Raw genomic sequence first — 14,785 nt, 5'->3', positions numbered from 1 at the left:
AAAGTTTGCTCATTAGCCCCGAAAGAGAGGTAATCCAAGCAACTGGAAAACAGGAGTGGTGCTTGCGGGGGGAAAGACTTAGAGTATAAAGGCAGTAAAAGAGGCCAAAATGTTTGCCTGAAATGTCAATGTTCCTCCAAAACAATTGCTAACTGACATTAAAATTTCCTTCCCACCACAGAAGCTGTCTCCTCCTGTAATAGTTGGACATTAAACAAAATATCCAAAAAACCAATTGGGTACCAAATGCTTGAAGAAAAAAAAAAAAGCAATTGCATGGTACACATGGTACTTGTTTAAATCTCAGAAATTTGAGGGAAGTTGGGGGACGCTGCTTTTTTTTTTTTTTTTTTTCCCCCTCTCTCCATAAAAGCACTTTGTTCTGGAAGAAAATTGATGCAATGTGATGCACAGATGAGTGAGCTCTCGCTTCTGAAATGGAGCTCAGCGGCAGATAAGGCGGTTTGGCGTGCCTGCGTGCAAAGGCGCGGGGAGCGACAGCTCATTCTCCTCGCAGAGCTTTGCGAGCCGATGAGTCGCGGCAGTTTGTTGCTCTGGCTTGTTCCATTCACCTTGGGAGAAATAAAATAAATGGCTCTGTTGTGGGAATCCTTTGCATTTTAGCCGAGTAATCTTGCTCACAAGTCCAAGCGGTGTCCCATGCAGCCCTAGCGCAGGCCTTGCTTTCTGTACCTTTGGACTCTTTAGTGTTTTACTTGCTTCCAGGCATTTTTTTAATGTCTTCGAGAACAAAAACCATGAGGGAGTCCTGCGAACAGATGGCAGGAGTCTAATCTTGGTGTTTAAGGAAGAGGCAGCTAACGAAGGGGGAAAAGGGCCTTTCTCCCTCCAATGAAATCCTGGTGAATGCTGCTGCCGTATCTGGGAAGAGAGCTGGGAATTGCAGCGTTGCAGGGGACTCGTGCCAAAGATGCCAAGGAGAGGCTGAATGGCCGGCAGCTTCTGTCTGCTGCCTAAAAGTGGCTTCAGAAAAGCTTCTTTTTTTTTTTTTTCCCCCCTCCTCCTAAAGATTTTTTTTTTCTAAAGATTAAGGAAACCTGTGCAAGTATTGGTGAGCCCTGTGCAAGGGTGCCTGCGTCGCACTGCGCTCCGGCCGGCTGCCCAGCAAGGACAGACCCGGCCGCCGAGGTGGCTGCTCTTGGACGGAGCCCAGAGGTCTGGTTTGTGTTATGGTAGGGCTTTCAGCAAATTACTGCTCTTTTCTGCTCTGTTTCCGTCAAAGAATGGATACAGGCTGCCTGGCAGTCTGAAGACGGACTGTTTTTTTGGAAGAGAAAAGGGATTTTTTTCGTGGTGGTGGTGGTGGTTCCTCCCCCTCCTCCATTTGGTCTGTGAACATGAGCTGGGCCCTTATGGGGCTGTTGTTCTGCATCCTTCCCATGACACCTCCATCCGAGGGGGAAATTTATTGCTTTCAGCTCTGGGTATGGACCCATTCGGGAGCAGGGGCATGTGTGACGTGTGGGGCTGGAGCATCAAGGGAGAAGGGTGTGGGGGAAGCCATAAGTGCCCTCTGCTCCAAAGCAAAATGCAGTGAATTAGGTGAGCAAGGACAGCCTGGCTCTGATGCTGTGGAGGACAACAAACGCCGGCAAAAGAGAGGGGCAGAACCAAAGCGGAAGATGGTCGCACTCCAGAACACCGCAGCACTGAGCTGTGTCCTAAAGCTTTGCACGTCAAGGTGTCTCCAGGCTTGGGGCATCGCCTTCGTAGGGGTGGAAGAGGCAATGGGTTCAGAGTCCTCCTACGACCTGTGCTATGCCACGTGGAGAGTTTGGCGTATCAGCAGAGTCAAATGAAAATATGGTGCAACTTTTTTTTTTTATAGTGACATCTCTTATTATGCTTGTAAATCTGGAGCTATCCCAGAGCAAGAGCTGCCGCTGGTGGTAACGACTTCTCTTACCTGTTGCTGTCATGATAAATATACTAGTGAAGTCTAAGATGAGATTTAAAGTAGCTTTTTATTCAGAGTACGACTTAGTGAGTTAATAAATACCTATGTTTGGCTTATCTTTTACTTCCATGACATCTTACCTTCCCGTTAGATGGAGGAAAAACTGTACATCATCTGCGTATGCCAAACCGTAGTGTAAACACCTCACTGTGGCCTGGGTAGGGATGCGTTTCAGAGCTGCCGGCCAGTGCGGCGTGCTGTCCTCTCTGAGTGCTGGTGTCATGATGCTTATGCTATGAATCCTGTTTTTAATTTACTGACAGTCCAGCAAGGGATGTCTGTGCAGGGGGAAATGAATTGCGTCTGCAGTGCTGTGGTGGGAGGATGGTGGTTTGCCCACCCAGCCAGGTCTTGCTGGTAGTGGTGGGGCCACTGCCAGTTATCTCCGTATCTGCGCAGCTACTGCAGTAACGTCCCAGGTGTCTCCATTCTAGATGGCTCAAGCAAATAGCAAAGCCCTCTTCCACCAGCACAGCAGGACCAAGAAGAGAGTGCTTGTCCACAGCTTCTTCCAAAGCTTTCTCCTAAAGTGAAAACCTACTGAAGAACCGCACTCCAGCAGACATCATTCCCCCCAGCAGCTTTTTCCAGCGTGGTCGTTAGGACAGGACCATCTTGTCCTCTCCCTGGGCTGCGCTGTAAACCGCGTTATTTTTGATGCCTCGTAACCTAGGGCCCATTGCAGGGATACTAATATATTGTTATGCCCTTTTGTTCTGACACTTTCCTTCTTTTCGAATTTAAGATTTGACCATTTTTCTAAACCACGGAGACTGAGTTTGAAGCAAGGCCTTTGAATTTGTTAAAATTTGACTGCAGGGTTCCTTCTCTTGATCCTGGCGCTAATTTTTAGCAGAGCAGGAAACATTAAAAATAGCCATGAGAGAAGATTTCCCAACTCGAAAGGATTGTCCTCTTAATAATCTCTAGCTTTGTTTTCACTAGATATTTGTCCCCTTTGAAATTGCTGTAGTGTTGCTAGAGCAAGTAACATCTCTGCCAGCAGTAGTAATGGCACCAGTGGTGGAGGGCAGGGGCCAGGTAACCAGTCTGGTGTCCAGGTGCGTTCTGTGCAGGGGTGAGGGTTGTAGAGAGGAAGTATTTGTTACTTCCTGGAAGAGCTTTTGCACGTCCATCGGAGCTTGCAAACTTCACATCTTCCCTCCTCGGGTAAACTTAAAATTCTTCCAAGGCTTCAGCTGCTCTCAGCCTTAGGCCTATCTTGTTTTTACAATGACAGGTGGTATTTGAGTCCTACATCTCAACCCTTCTGAGGTCCTACTGCCAAAAAATAAAAATAAAAAAAAATCGCAAACAATTTGTTTGAAACTTTATCTGAGCAAAGCTCCTTCCTCTAAAGCTGATGTGTTGCATTGCCATTGCATGCGTTGCAAGGCATGCAGCAAACGCGTATGATCTAGTAGTAACCTCTGCTCAAGCCCCATGTCTTATCTGACTTGGCTCTGTGTCGTAAGTTAAAATATAAATGATTTCATCATCCAGGCGATGGCAGTGGAGACGCACCAGGCTTTTGGTGGTTATTCCAGCAGGAAGGCAGCGTGTACACGCTGTTTATGGGGTGGTAAATACAAGGAGAGTAATTGCACTTCTCGTTCACCTCTGCTCCGTGTCACCAGCTCTCCCTGCTCATCCATCTCCTCGCTGCTCCCAGTACTGGAAACCTGAGGGCTTCAAACAGATGTGGCGGATATATTTTCTTTATCAAACTGACAGAGAAACATTTCCTCTTTTCTCTTCAAATGTGCATGATGTCCCACAGAGTTATTCTGGCCTGGTGCCAAGCACAGGCAATAGTTACTTGTGCGTGGTCAGAAAATGAGGTTTTATTTGATTATCAGCTAAAAGTGGCCTTTGATATGCAGTGAATGGATGTTGGCGGTGTTGGTGCGCTACCGGGGTGCCGTCTTTCTGGCACTGCCCAGAGTGCCTGTTGGCTGTTTTTGCCCCGCCGTGCTGGTGCAGTGACAGTTTTGTTCAGAACCGCGTTTCAGGAAAAATTGGTCAAATTTTCTCTCTGCCTCGTCTCAGAGCATTAGGTTTGTTCTAGAAGAAATGCTTCATCCTCTCTTAATTTAGCAAGCAGTTAGCTATGTAAAGCGTGATCGCTCTATGTGATTCGGAGCAAGAGGTTTGTAATAGAGCGTGGGCAAGAGGGTGAGGGAAATTTGTCCCTTGGCAAAAATACCAGCATGAAGCCACTGTGGTGCTTTGCCTTGTGCAGACCCCGGAGCAGGTCATCAGGCAGACTTGCATGTTCCTGGGCTTTGTGCTGCTCTCATAAGTGGAAGTGGTTTTTGTCCCCAAAAATGAAGACTTGTGCAGAGAGGTTTTTTGACTGGAGAAGTAGGAGGTTGGTTGTTGTTTTTCTGCTCCTTAGTTATCAAATAAGCTAAAGATTGTGTCATCTTTAATTAAAATGACATAGGCCAGAATTCAAATAAGAAATGATAATGATCTCGGCACCTGGATGTTTGGAGAATCACAGGCTGTGAATTAAGTAAGCCTAGATTTCAAATGCAGCCTCCTAATTTACACATATGATGTTTTCTGGATGCTCTCTGAAACATTGTCCTTGCTCGTGGAGATATTTGGCTGGGCAGGTAGAGCAGAGTCAATTAAATTTCCAACCTAGACGAGCAAAATAGTTAAAAGTCTGAATTACAATTGTGTCCATTCAACGGTAGTGGCTGGCTGTAAGGCTCCTTTCGAAGTCTGATGAACATCGCTTCTCTTGAGCATTAAATGGTTTCTCTCAAACAAGCTTCCTTTGAATAGGCCATTGTTTTTCCTTCTGGATGGCCCTTTGTAGACAGATACAAGAATAGCTGAAGCTGATGCATTGGTATTGTAAAATTTTATTTAGCCCCTGGGACTTCTACTTTGAGAACTTGAATGGGCTCCAGGTTCCCTGTTTATGTAGGTTCCCACCTTTTATTTCTGGAGATCACTGATAGCTGCATCAGGTGAATCAGCTCAAGCAATCATAGTTTGAGGAAAAAAATCTCCTTGGACATGACAGCTTTCTTGAGTATATTCACATAACTTCTCTGATGTCATTTTAAAACAAGAAAGAAATAGAAAAAGTATCTAGACACTCGTTCAGAGAAGACTGAACGGTTTTACAGACATGCACAGAGCTTGCACGTTCCTCGTTAAATGAGGAAGCGTAATAACGGATTAAGAGTGATCCAAATAGTTCGATCAAGACTTGCTTCACTTTAATCCCAGTGAAAATCTTTAGTTACCGTTGAGATGATGGAGATATAGGTTTCTGCTTTAGCATCGGGCCTGGAGGGCTTTAGTGAGAAAAATGTATTATAACGTGAAGAACCAACGTGAGGCAAGGAAGTATGGAGGCAGTGTTTGTCCGGGGAAGGGATAATTTGCTTTTGATCTGTAAGCCTTGGTATTAAAGAACACAACCAATACTACATGGCAGTTGTGTACCTGTAGTTCCTTGTGGAGAAATAGTATATGTTATGTAAACAGAGTGTATAATTTGTTTGGTAACTTGAGAAATCTTATATGTAAAGAAACCCCCATTTATTTTCTGGTAAAAACCCCTTTCGTACAGTTCCCCAGTTCTTATAACGTAGGCAGTGATGCACTGCACAGCATTTGGGCTGGTTTTAACTCTCTTTCCTAACAGAGTTGTGTGTTTCCCAGAGCTTGATGTTCCAAGTCTGGTCACCACAGCTGCTGCAAACTGATTTATTCGTGGTTGATGGCTGGAGCTAAGAGCTGGAAGGATGTTATTTTACGTGCAACCCTTTGGCGTCTCTTACACAAATATCCCTTTTTCTCTTTCTTGCTTAACCATCGTCACAGGCTTTAAGCTGAACTAAAAAATGTTCACCCTAACTAGTTTTCCGAGAAACATAGAAAGCTTTGATGCTTTATTGTTGGAGTAATACAATGGCCCAGATTACATTTACTTTAGTAGTCCCTCCACGTGTATAGCACTGTAAAGTGAGAAGACCTTTCAGCTCAGTACGCTTGTAGGAGGCTCCAGGAAGAGGCGCGTGTTGCATGCGCGTGGCTGGGATGTGCGCTCCTCCCACGGTACCATTTTGTGAACGTAGCCCTTGAATTTACAGTAGGCAATGATGAAAGCAGCCCCAGATTCAAGTTTGAGGTCATGATGTAGATCAAAATCATGTGTTAAAATGCACATATGTTGCTACTTATGGATAATTGGTACCTAGCTTATGAAGCACTTGCAGCTGTCTCTTCTCACTGGCTGTTGCCAAGCAGGGACACAACAAATCTGCTGTCGGGCATCGCCCTGTAGGTCAGTCTGAGGTTTACCCTTATTCTTAAGGATAAGTTTATCCTTATGTACTGAACGCGTGCACTTGGGTATGCGTTTGAAATCTGGGATGTGTAAGAGGTGTCCGAGTGCTTTGCTCACTTGTGACCAACCTGCCTTATCACTTTAGGAAACGTTGCCCAATACGTTTAATGGCTTGATGTTCTTTAAGGGCTGCCTGCCAGAAACTGTGGGGAGGTAACCATTTATCATATGTTCTTACTGTAGATCTCGTGCAGCAACCCTAGAAAGGGGGGAGGGACTTGGGGAAGAATTAGAGGAACTGAGTGTTTGATCCTGCCAATACCTGTGCGTTTCTAACTTTGTACAACTGATATGATGAGCAAGGTCGAGCGTGCGCACACCTGCCGGCAGGATGGAGTTTAGTGAGTCCTTTTGAGAAACCGAACAGTTCAGGTCCCAGGTTGCCTGCGAATCACTTTCGGGAGCTGTTCGGTTTAACCAGATCGGGCATGTTTTGCTGCTTCTCTTTTAAAGCCTTTAAAAATCTCAGCATCCCGAGCGCCATGCACGGCAGAACAGTGTCACCCTGTCCTTGCTGCTAAGCCTGTCGCTTCTTTTCACGCTCCTTCGTACTCTGCCAAACGTTTGACGCCTCTTGCTCTGCTGCTGTGAAACGTTCTCACTGGATCGCATGGTCGAAGGATTAGGTATATAAGTTACGTAGCCAAAGATTGTACTGTGTGTAAGTAGAGTCTCTTTCACAGCATGACTGCTATTGTTATGTTTGTAAAGAGTTTGTTTTTTTTTCATATTACTGTTTTTTTCCTTCCCTTTTTTAGGGGCCTCTTGGTTTGGATGGCAAACCAGTAAGTAGCGCTGACTGTCAAATGTGTTGTGTCTTCATTCCCGCTGCTCCGCAGTAGTTGGGCAGAATCTCAAATATGCTCATTTATTACTAAATAAGTTCTACATATATAGCTGTTTGTGAGGCAAGATTGCATCTAGAAAAATCATTCTGTGGTCTGTAACACATACATGTTTAAACTGGGAGCCTGGGCTGGATGACACCGGGCACAGTCCCTTGGGGCAGTGGGAACAGTCCCACTGGATGAGGTGAAGATTATTTGAGAATCTGCAAGTTTGAGGCTTTCTTGTCAAAAGAGTGCTGGTGGGCGCTGGTGTTTTGGAACGATACGATAAAATAGCCTCGGTCCCGCTGCGCTCAGTTTGTAACTGGAGGTGAGGTGGTTTTTTTTTTTAGCTGTCAGACCCTTTATCCCAGTCGGAGTGCCGAAAACAAAGGGGGTGTTTTGCATCCGCCCCACCGGTGCGCCAGCTCGGCTAACGGAGGCTTTGTGGACTGGATGTGGAGCAAATGCTCGTTATTAACGTCATGCTTTGGGGAACATCCTGGACTTCATTTCACAAGCTGCTCTCTTGATTTCTTTTTTGCTTGGAAGCCTTTTGGACAGTCAGGTACACCACTGTTTTCCTACTGCCTTTTTGATTTTACGCTTTTTGATTTTACGCTAAGCGGACGTTGGCCAGCTCGGGTTCCTTCGTCTAGGATCGTTACTAACGGACCTCACAGTTCCCTTGGTGTTTTGTGCTCAAATGCCATTTTATTCCACGTTCGCTAGAGGGCACCCTTTGAAATCCTTTCAAGCTCACCCTTAAAGCGATTTTCAAAGGGGGCAGAAATCATTTGATCTTTGCTATTAAAAGTTAGTCCTGGTATTTATGTCTAGCCAGTTAGGGAATGTCTTGCTACAGCTTTTTTTATCGCTGTGATGTGAAATCAGGCAGCCTGGGTGACCCTGTGAGTTTAGAGGCCTGTGAGCTTTTGCCCAAAGTTGAAACCAAGGCCAGCAGCATCCTTCTAAAGATGCAGAAAAGCTACCATTTTGTTACACACAGATGTCCAGGCTGGATTTGCTGTTTTGTCATGCTCCCCTTGAAGCAAAAAATACCAAAGTTTCATGAGTGAGCCAGCCCCCATGTGTTTTTCATTCCCTTTTTAAGGAATTTCCAAGGCGCTGAAGGCAGTTTAGGACCTGTTTGCTAGCAGTCGCGTTCGCCATGAAAGTCCGTGTAAACAAGGCGATGCGTCTAGATGTTGCTGATGTCTAACACTAGGTGCTGTGTTACTGGGCCCTGCAAAGTCTTGCAGGACTGGTGCTCCCCCACCACCACCACCCATTTGTTCCCCCCAGACCCGGCAGGAATATTTTATAGTTCCAATTACGTTTTTATCAAATAAAACCTACTTTAAAAGGAAAGAGGAAAAATTCCTAGTTTTCTCTCTAGAAGACTTGAATTCATTTTTGTCAATGGCAATTTGCAATTTAAATTCAAAGCAGGCAATTTTTTGTTATTGACTTAAAAGAAGAGCAGAAGGGTAAAAATAGGGATAGATGTAGATTAGAGCCATCTTCTATGTCCTAATGCAAGCTTTCATAGCAATGGAAGAAGGCTGGAGGTTGTGCGCATGAGCTGAGTGAGACCGCTGGGCAAGAGGCAGGGAAATGCGAAAGAAAAAGCAAACTTATCGAAAGGCCAAACTCAAACCAGGCTGCTCGTGATCTCGTGCACGAAAGCAGGGGGCCAACAGGGTTGCTTAAAGGCAAATTAATAGCAGGAGGGGTGCTGCACAAGTATGCAGATGCTCCTGCTGCGGCCCTCCCCGCTGACCCTCTGCCTCCTTCCCACACGGCCTTGCACTAGGTCTCGCTTCAGCAAGCACCGTGAATTGGGCTGAGCCAAGCTTAAATATGTTTCTGTCCTTTAAGGCAAGCACGGAATAGGCACATCAAAGCACGATGGCTCTGTGGCTCCTCTTTGGGGCTCTAACGCGTCTCTGCCTGCCTGTCTTACAGAAAGCCGTTTGGAGGGGGTATGAGTTATGTCTTCAGCAAATAGGCCAAAGAAAGCAGCCCATCCTCCGTGTTTATTTCAAACAGATGTATAATTGTTGTAATGATGTGCTGAGCATGTGTTTTTCTAGAAGTGATTTAGTCCTTTAAGAAATGTCTTGCATCTATTTAGAGTTACATGTTCCTGAGTTGCTGGCTCGTGCCGCTGCCTCTTGCCTTGCACTTCTTGAGCCTCTTTAGGCCCAAGGCAGGACCTTGATGGTGTTTTTAGGTGTATGCTGTTCATGCGCAGCGGCACACAACACAAAATAATAGTGAATGTGACTCCGTGTGAACGGGTGAATGTGATCTCTTTAGTTTTGATGTTGGAAAAAGAGGGCACCCATTGCCAATTCTGTTGTTTTTTAATTGTGATCCTTCTTTGTGTTTGCAGGGGCCTCCAGGACCCAAAGGGGAAAAGGTAAAGATTTGCTTAGCATTCATCTCTTTGGGAACCAGAAGTTTGTTCTTGTTCTTGCAGTTCAAATTTCCCCAATGTGCCAGAGTGCTGTTGCCCTGGGATTTTTTGGGATGCGGAAGCAGGACAGTGGATTCTCCGGCGGCTATTGAAAGAGCCGTCGGAAGGGGAGGGCAGAAAGAATTTGCAGAGATGTTGGAGGAACAAGCATGACCTAAAGCTCATCCCAGCCATGGGGTTCGTGATAACCCCTTGGGGGTTAGGACAGTGGCATACAATTTTCATCCTGCTTTTCCTCCAAGAGCAAGGGAGTTGAAAGGCTGTGGGCTCCATTGCTGCCTTGGCTTGACATCCTCCCACGGAATAAAGAAGCCAAAGAAAGATCATGACTGTACTGAAAGTGATGTTAATCCTTGCATGTGTAGGACATAAGCAGTGCTAGGGGAGCCTTGGAGTTGGAAACAATCCACTCTTTCTGATTTATTATCTGTTTCATCGCCTGCCAGGGCAGAATCATTCCCTATTGTATTGTCTCAAATCCTCCTCCTCCCTGGTTTTGAATATGTTAAGCAATAGGACTCCTGCCACTTCCCGTGTGTGTAGTACCCTAGTCCAGCTGACCTTACGCTCTGTCCTTTGCGTTTGAAATTTGAACTCCAATAGCTGACCCTTGCTGTTTTGCATGTTGCGCAGGGTGAAGCAGGGGACATCGGCCCAAGGGTAAGTACTGAGAAGACATGTTTTATTCCAAACCCTAGTTGGGTTTGGTCATAGCAGAAAACACAGCTTTGTGCAGCTCTGTCACTGCAAGCTGTAGAACGCTAACAGCTCTGAAAACGTTTTATTTTTGCCTTTGAAGCTCTATCTGTTGTTATTCTTCCTAACTGTGAATATGGGGAAAAAAGTTCAAGATCTCCAGGCACCTAATGAAAGGTTTAACTTTTCCTGGGCTTTCCTATTCCTGATTCTCCCTCCCACGTGACAAAGACAAGACAGTCTCCATGCTTCGCTTGAAGCTATGGTCATTTGCCAGCGTTTTAGTACAAATACATCCAGCGTCCCAAGGCAAAAGGCCCGGCATACAGTGGTGCTGTACAGGATGGAAAGCTTCTCCTCTGTCTCTGTTACCCTCAGGGAAGTGCGGCGACAGCCACGCTGGCAATGGGCATGGCAGCGTCAGTGGAAAATGCCAGCGAGGTGTTTTTTTAGGTTTTTCAACACATCTCTTTTTAAATTCATTTTTAGTCATTTTTTCATCTGTAGACTGCCTTCGATCAAAAATAAATGTTTAAAGAAACTGATGAGAGAAAACTGTTCTAGCTATAACATGTAGAAATTAATGGAGTTTTGTGGAGCTGACTCTAGTGGGGACCCGTGAAATCAAGATTTGTCGCAGCTGTGATAGCGATAACTGCAGTAACACGGGATCTCACATGTTGGGGGCGAGGTGATGGTCATTCAGAAGCCGGATTAGGAGCTGGCTTAGTTTCTGCTTTGATAAATCGTTCTCAGCATTGTCCCTTTGTGCCCAGCACACGCAAACTGCTTGGCTAATGCAGTCTGCACCAGCACTTGTGGATTTTGGTGTGCCGCAGCAGCTTTTGCCTGAGAACACCTTGGTCTGCCTTGTGTGAGCGTGGCCTGCCTTTGAGACAGGAGTGGGGCTACTAAGTAAAACCCTAGTGCTCAAACTCTTCATCTTGAAGAGTCCCCCTTACACTTCATTAGAGTTAGATAGAGGCATTAAGGTGGCCCATTAATGCTGGCCAAAATGTGCATGAGTGGATGATAATCCACATATGAAAAGTGGAAGAAGTCATCCCAGCCTTCATCATCATCGCACCAAAATCAAATCTGAGTCAGGCTCCCAAGGCAGGAGAAGATGAGGGCCATCCCATACAGCCAGCCAGAATGGGATGTTGTCTGGTGGGACATGTCTTGTGATTCTGCTGATGCTGATGCGAATAGTTTTCTTTGCTCCTGGGTTTTTACCTGTACAAGTACTGCTTCGTTACCGTTTAGCACTGCCACCCAGATGTTTATTGTAAAGACACAGTCTTGTATTCTGTATAGCAAACCAGTTTGTAGGAGGAGAGGGTGACTGATTTGTGGGAGTCCCTTATCATTTCTCACAAGTTCCTCCTGCGAGAAGGGTGAACTGTGAGCTGTGTTCCGCAAGTGAACGTAGCCAGTGCGTAACGGAAGAGGGAATTCCTCTTGGACAAAATCATCGCCATTAGAATTGAACCCGAGCATCCCATAGCTAAAGTCTTTAAAACCATGGCTGGTCTTACCACTTGGCAGGAGCATGTTGTATTTGGAAGAGTAACTAATGACCGCTTTGGGGCCAAGGAGGTGGTTTTGTTTCATAACTGCGTGTGCGTGACTTGGAGAACCGTTTGGTGGCAGCTGTAGCTGGGACGCCTGCAAGGCATAAGCAAAATGAAGGGAGCAGACCTGGGGTTGCATGCCAATATTCATGTCAATGACAAACACTGTGCCCTGTGCAGTGCTAGACAGAACAAATTACTTGTTAGATGCTGCTGGTTTGCGATTAGAAATGCAAAAGCTTTCAAATAATTTAGTTCTCTGTGTGCCAAAGTACTATGGTGCCTGGGTGCTGTTAGGACTTGAGGAACCTGATGCTGGTAGAGTTAGCTGATGAATTAGGTGGGGATTTTGGAAACGTAGCTAGGGTCTCACTGGTTAATGTCAGGCAGTGATGCTTCAGAGTAGAGTTCCCCCCGCCCAGAGGCTGTTAAGTCACTTTTCAAAGTTGGTGTCATCTTCTGAAACAGCTCCTAACTGCCCTGGCTGCATTTGGAAGTGATACCCTCTGGCTCTGAAAGCCAATATGACTTCTCAGATAGATTTATCCCCTGCTTGGCAGTGGAGTGGCTCAGCATCAGGTCTTGACCTCGTTTAACTGCCCACCTGCACATTCTGAAAAGGCTTTAAGAGGTGACCCACCTGCACGCGAGTGTGATTTATTTTTACTCTTGGCCCCAGTTCTGGCTGGGGATCTGGACGGCTTCAGGAGAGGCAGCTGCATCAGAGCCCACCTGGTCACCCCGCTGGGCTGGGGACTTGTTTGGTGCCGAAGGAGATGCTCTCCCAGCCTTGGAGCCCCGTGCTTGGTTCACGCTGCTGGATAGCGCAGGAGCTGTCTCCTGCCTGAGCTGCGGGACGTGCTCGGGCAAGAGGTGCAGTCTGGGCTCTGGGTGCCGGCTTCCGAGGTAATGCGTGTCTAGGGTTTTAATTCACTGATAAAAATGTGTGGTTTTTTTTTCCCCTGATTTGCATTTGTCTAGCTTTTACTTTTTCATTTGTAGTTCTTTATGCTTTTTTTCTACAAGAGGAAGAAAAAGGCTCCCAAACAATTTGGGAGGAAAGGGGGAGAAACTAGCCCAGCCAAGCCGTGCACAGCTAGGGCTAGCAATCAGTGTCCAGCTTTGAAATTAATTTCCTTTACTTCTACAGAAATTTATGGTTGTGCATGGGATATGAAACTTCTTGATACCATCTGGCATAGATTACTTTTTATTTCTTAACTAAACCTATCTTATTTCTAAAGTTTCAGCAGTAGCTCTGTTTAGCTGATTGTGAGAAATGTGTCACAGCCAGTCAGCGTATCAACAGAGAGAGAAATAACTATTAATATATCCAATGCACCTTAGCTCATAAACGTTCATGTCTACAGGAGGTGGAGTAGGGACAGAGTGTGAACAAACACAAACATATTATCACTGGGAATGACAGATTAAAAAAAAGAATAATCCTTGGGGTGGCTTTGGAGGGACTGTATGCAGAGGAAACGATCAAGCTGATGAAGAGACAGGTCATCTCCTCCGGAGGACGGTGCAAAGCGCAGCGTGGCCACGCGTTGCTCCTGGAGTGCTACTCTGCCTGGGGAGCCTGGACTCGCCACCTCGCATGCGCGAGAGGTGCCAAGGGCCCAGCCTTTCAGTGTGCTCTTCATCTCCCTGCTATAACTAGGATGAAAAACAGACATCCTTGAATGTACGGAAAAAACGCCCGCAGGCGTGCTTGCAGGGAGAAATGCAGAGCAGATGTCCCTTCACGTCAGACCGCCGGCAGTGCAGAGATGGTCTAGGGTGCAGCAGCATGGACGTTGCCGCAGAAGTTTCTAACCAGGAGCTTCACGCAATGGCTTGGTTCCCTAAGGAGCTCATAGGCTAAGCTGCTCAAACAGCCCCTTTTGGCCGAGGAGCAGCAGCTGGGCTCTCCTAGTGCTGGGAAACGTTGGGAGTTTGCAGCAGTGTTGCTGTAGGGTCAGGGAGGCTGAACAGCAGGAGACAGGGAGGGAGACCAGGAGCTCCAGCACCAGGGGGACAAGAGGGAGCAGAAGCAGACTGGGGCCACTGTGCCTTGCTATTCGTGTTTGTATTTCTATTTGAAAATCAAACATACTGTTACACCTCTAAAAATGGCTGTTTTTTACAAGCCGGAGTCATTCCCTGAGCTAGCTCTAGCTTTATTATCCTGATTTGTATGATCTTGTTTTCACTTACAAAGTGTCTAGGCAAATGGTGGGACTGATGAATTTTTGCACATCTGGGCTTTTCTTGTGTTCTCAAGAAGGAGAAAACACATTTCAACTTGTCTTTTCTTGTGTGCCTTATAACTTGAAGAGCCAGTATGTAACTTCCTACCAGCAGGGGAGATACTGTAGCGTGAGTTATTAGAGGAGGTCAGGCTGAGGGAAAGTCAAAGGAAGAACTATGGCCTTTGCCAAAAATATCTCGGGCACTTTCCTGCTTGGGGGGTAGTGGCCAGCCTGATGATGACTTGACTGATAGCATCTTGGTTCACAGTTTAGCTTGACTTGGCGTCCAGACATGTCGCAAAGGTGTCTGGAGGCTATAGGCTGTCTAGCTTCATTTCTTAGCATCCGCCTAGCTGCCTGTCACAAAAAAAAAAAAAAACTTTTGTCTCCACTGGTGTATTTGGTGCTTTCTTGCTCAATTGCCAGCACCGTTCAAGATGTTTGCGGTAACCACTGTATGCCGAGAGGCTATTGAAATAAGTGCTGGCCAGCCGCATGGCTAAACTGGCATATCTACAGGCTACAGTTTAGGCTGCAGTTTAAAAGTATCTTTCCGCAAAAAGATAGCGTTTACCAAGCTCAAATTGCACATAAATGCTCAGCACGTAGAGTCTCC

The 14,785-nt window shown here is 46.2% G+C and overlaps 1 protein-coding gene across 1 annotated transcript in view; it reads left to right on the top strand.

The window, feature by feature from the left end:
- The window catches only part of COL23A1 (collagen type XXIII alpha 1 chain), a 186,606-nt gene that overhangs the window by 152,621 nt on the left and 19,200 nt on the right, over positions 1-14,785 (top strand). Inside the window, 3 exon segments of the mRNA XM_068960214.1 lie at positions 7,112-7,138; positions 9,579-9,605; positions 10,296-10,322. Of these exon segments, the coding sequence (XP_068816315.1) occupies positions 7,112-7,138; positions 9,579-9,605; positions 10,296-10,322 (81 nt within the window).

The sequence above is a fragment of the Struthio camelus genome, chromosome 13 (genome assembly GCF_040807025.1).
Source record: "Struthio camelus isolate bStrCam1 chromosome 13, bStrCam1.hap1, whole genome shotgun sequence".
Classification (NCBI taxonomy): domain Eukaryota; kingdom Metazoa; phylum Chordata; class Aves; order Struthioniformes; family Struthionidae; genus Struthio; species Struthio camelus.
This window is presented reverse-complemented; position numbering and strand designations above follow the sequence as displayed.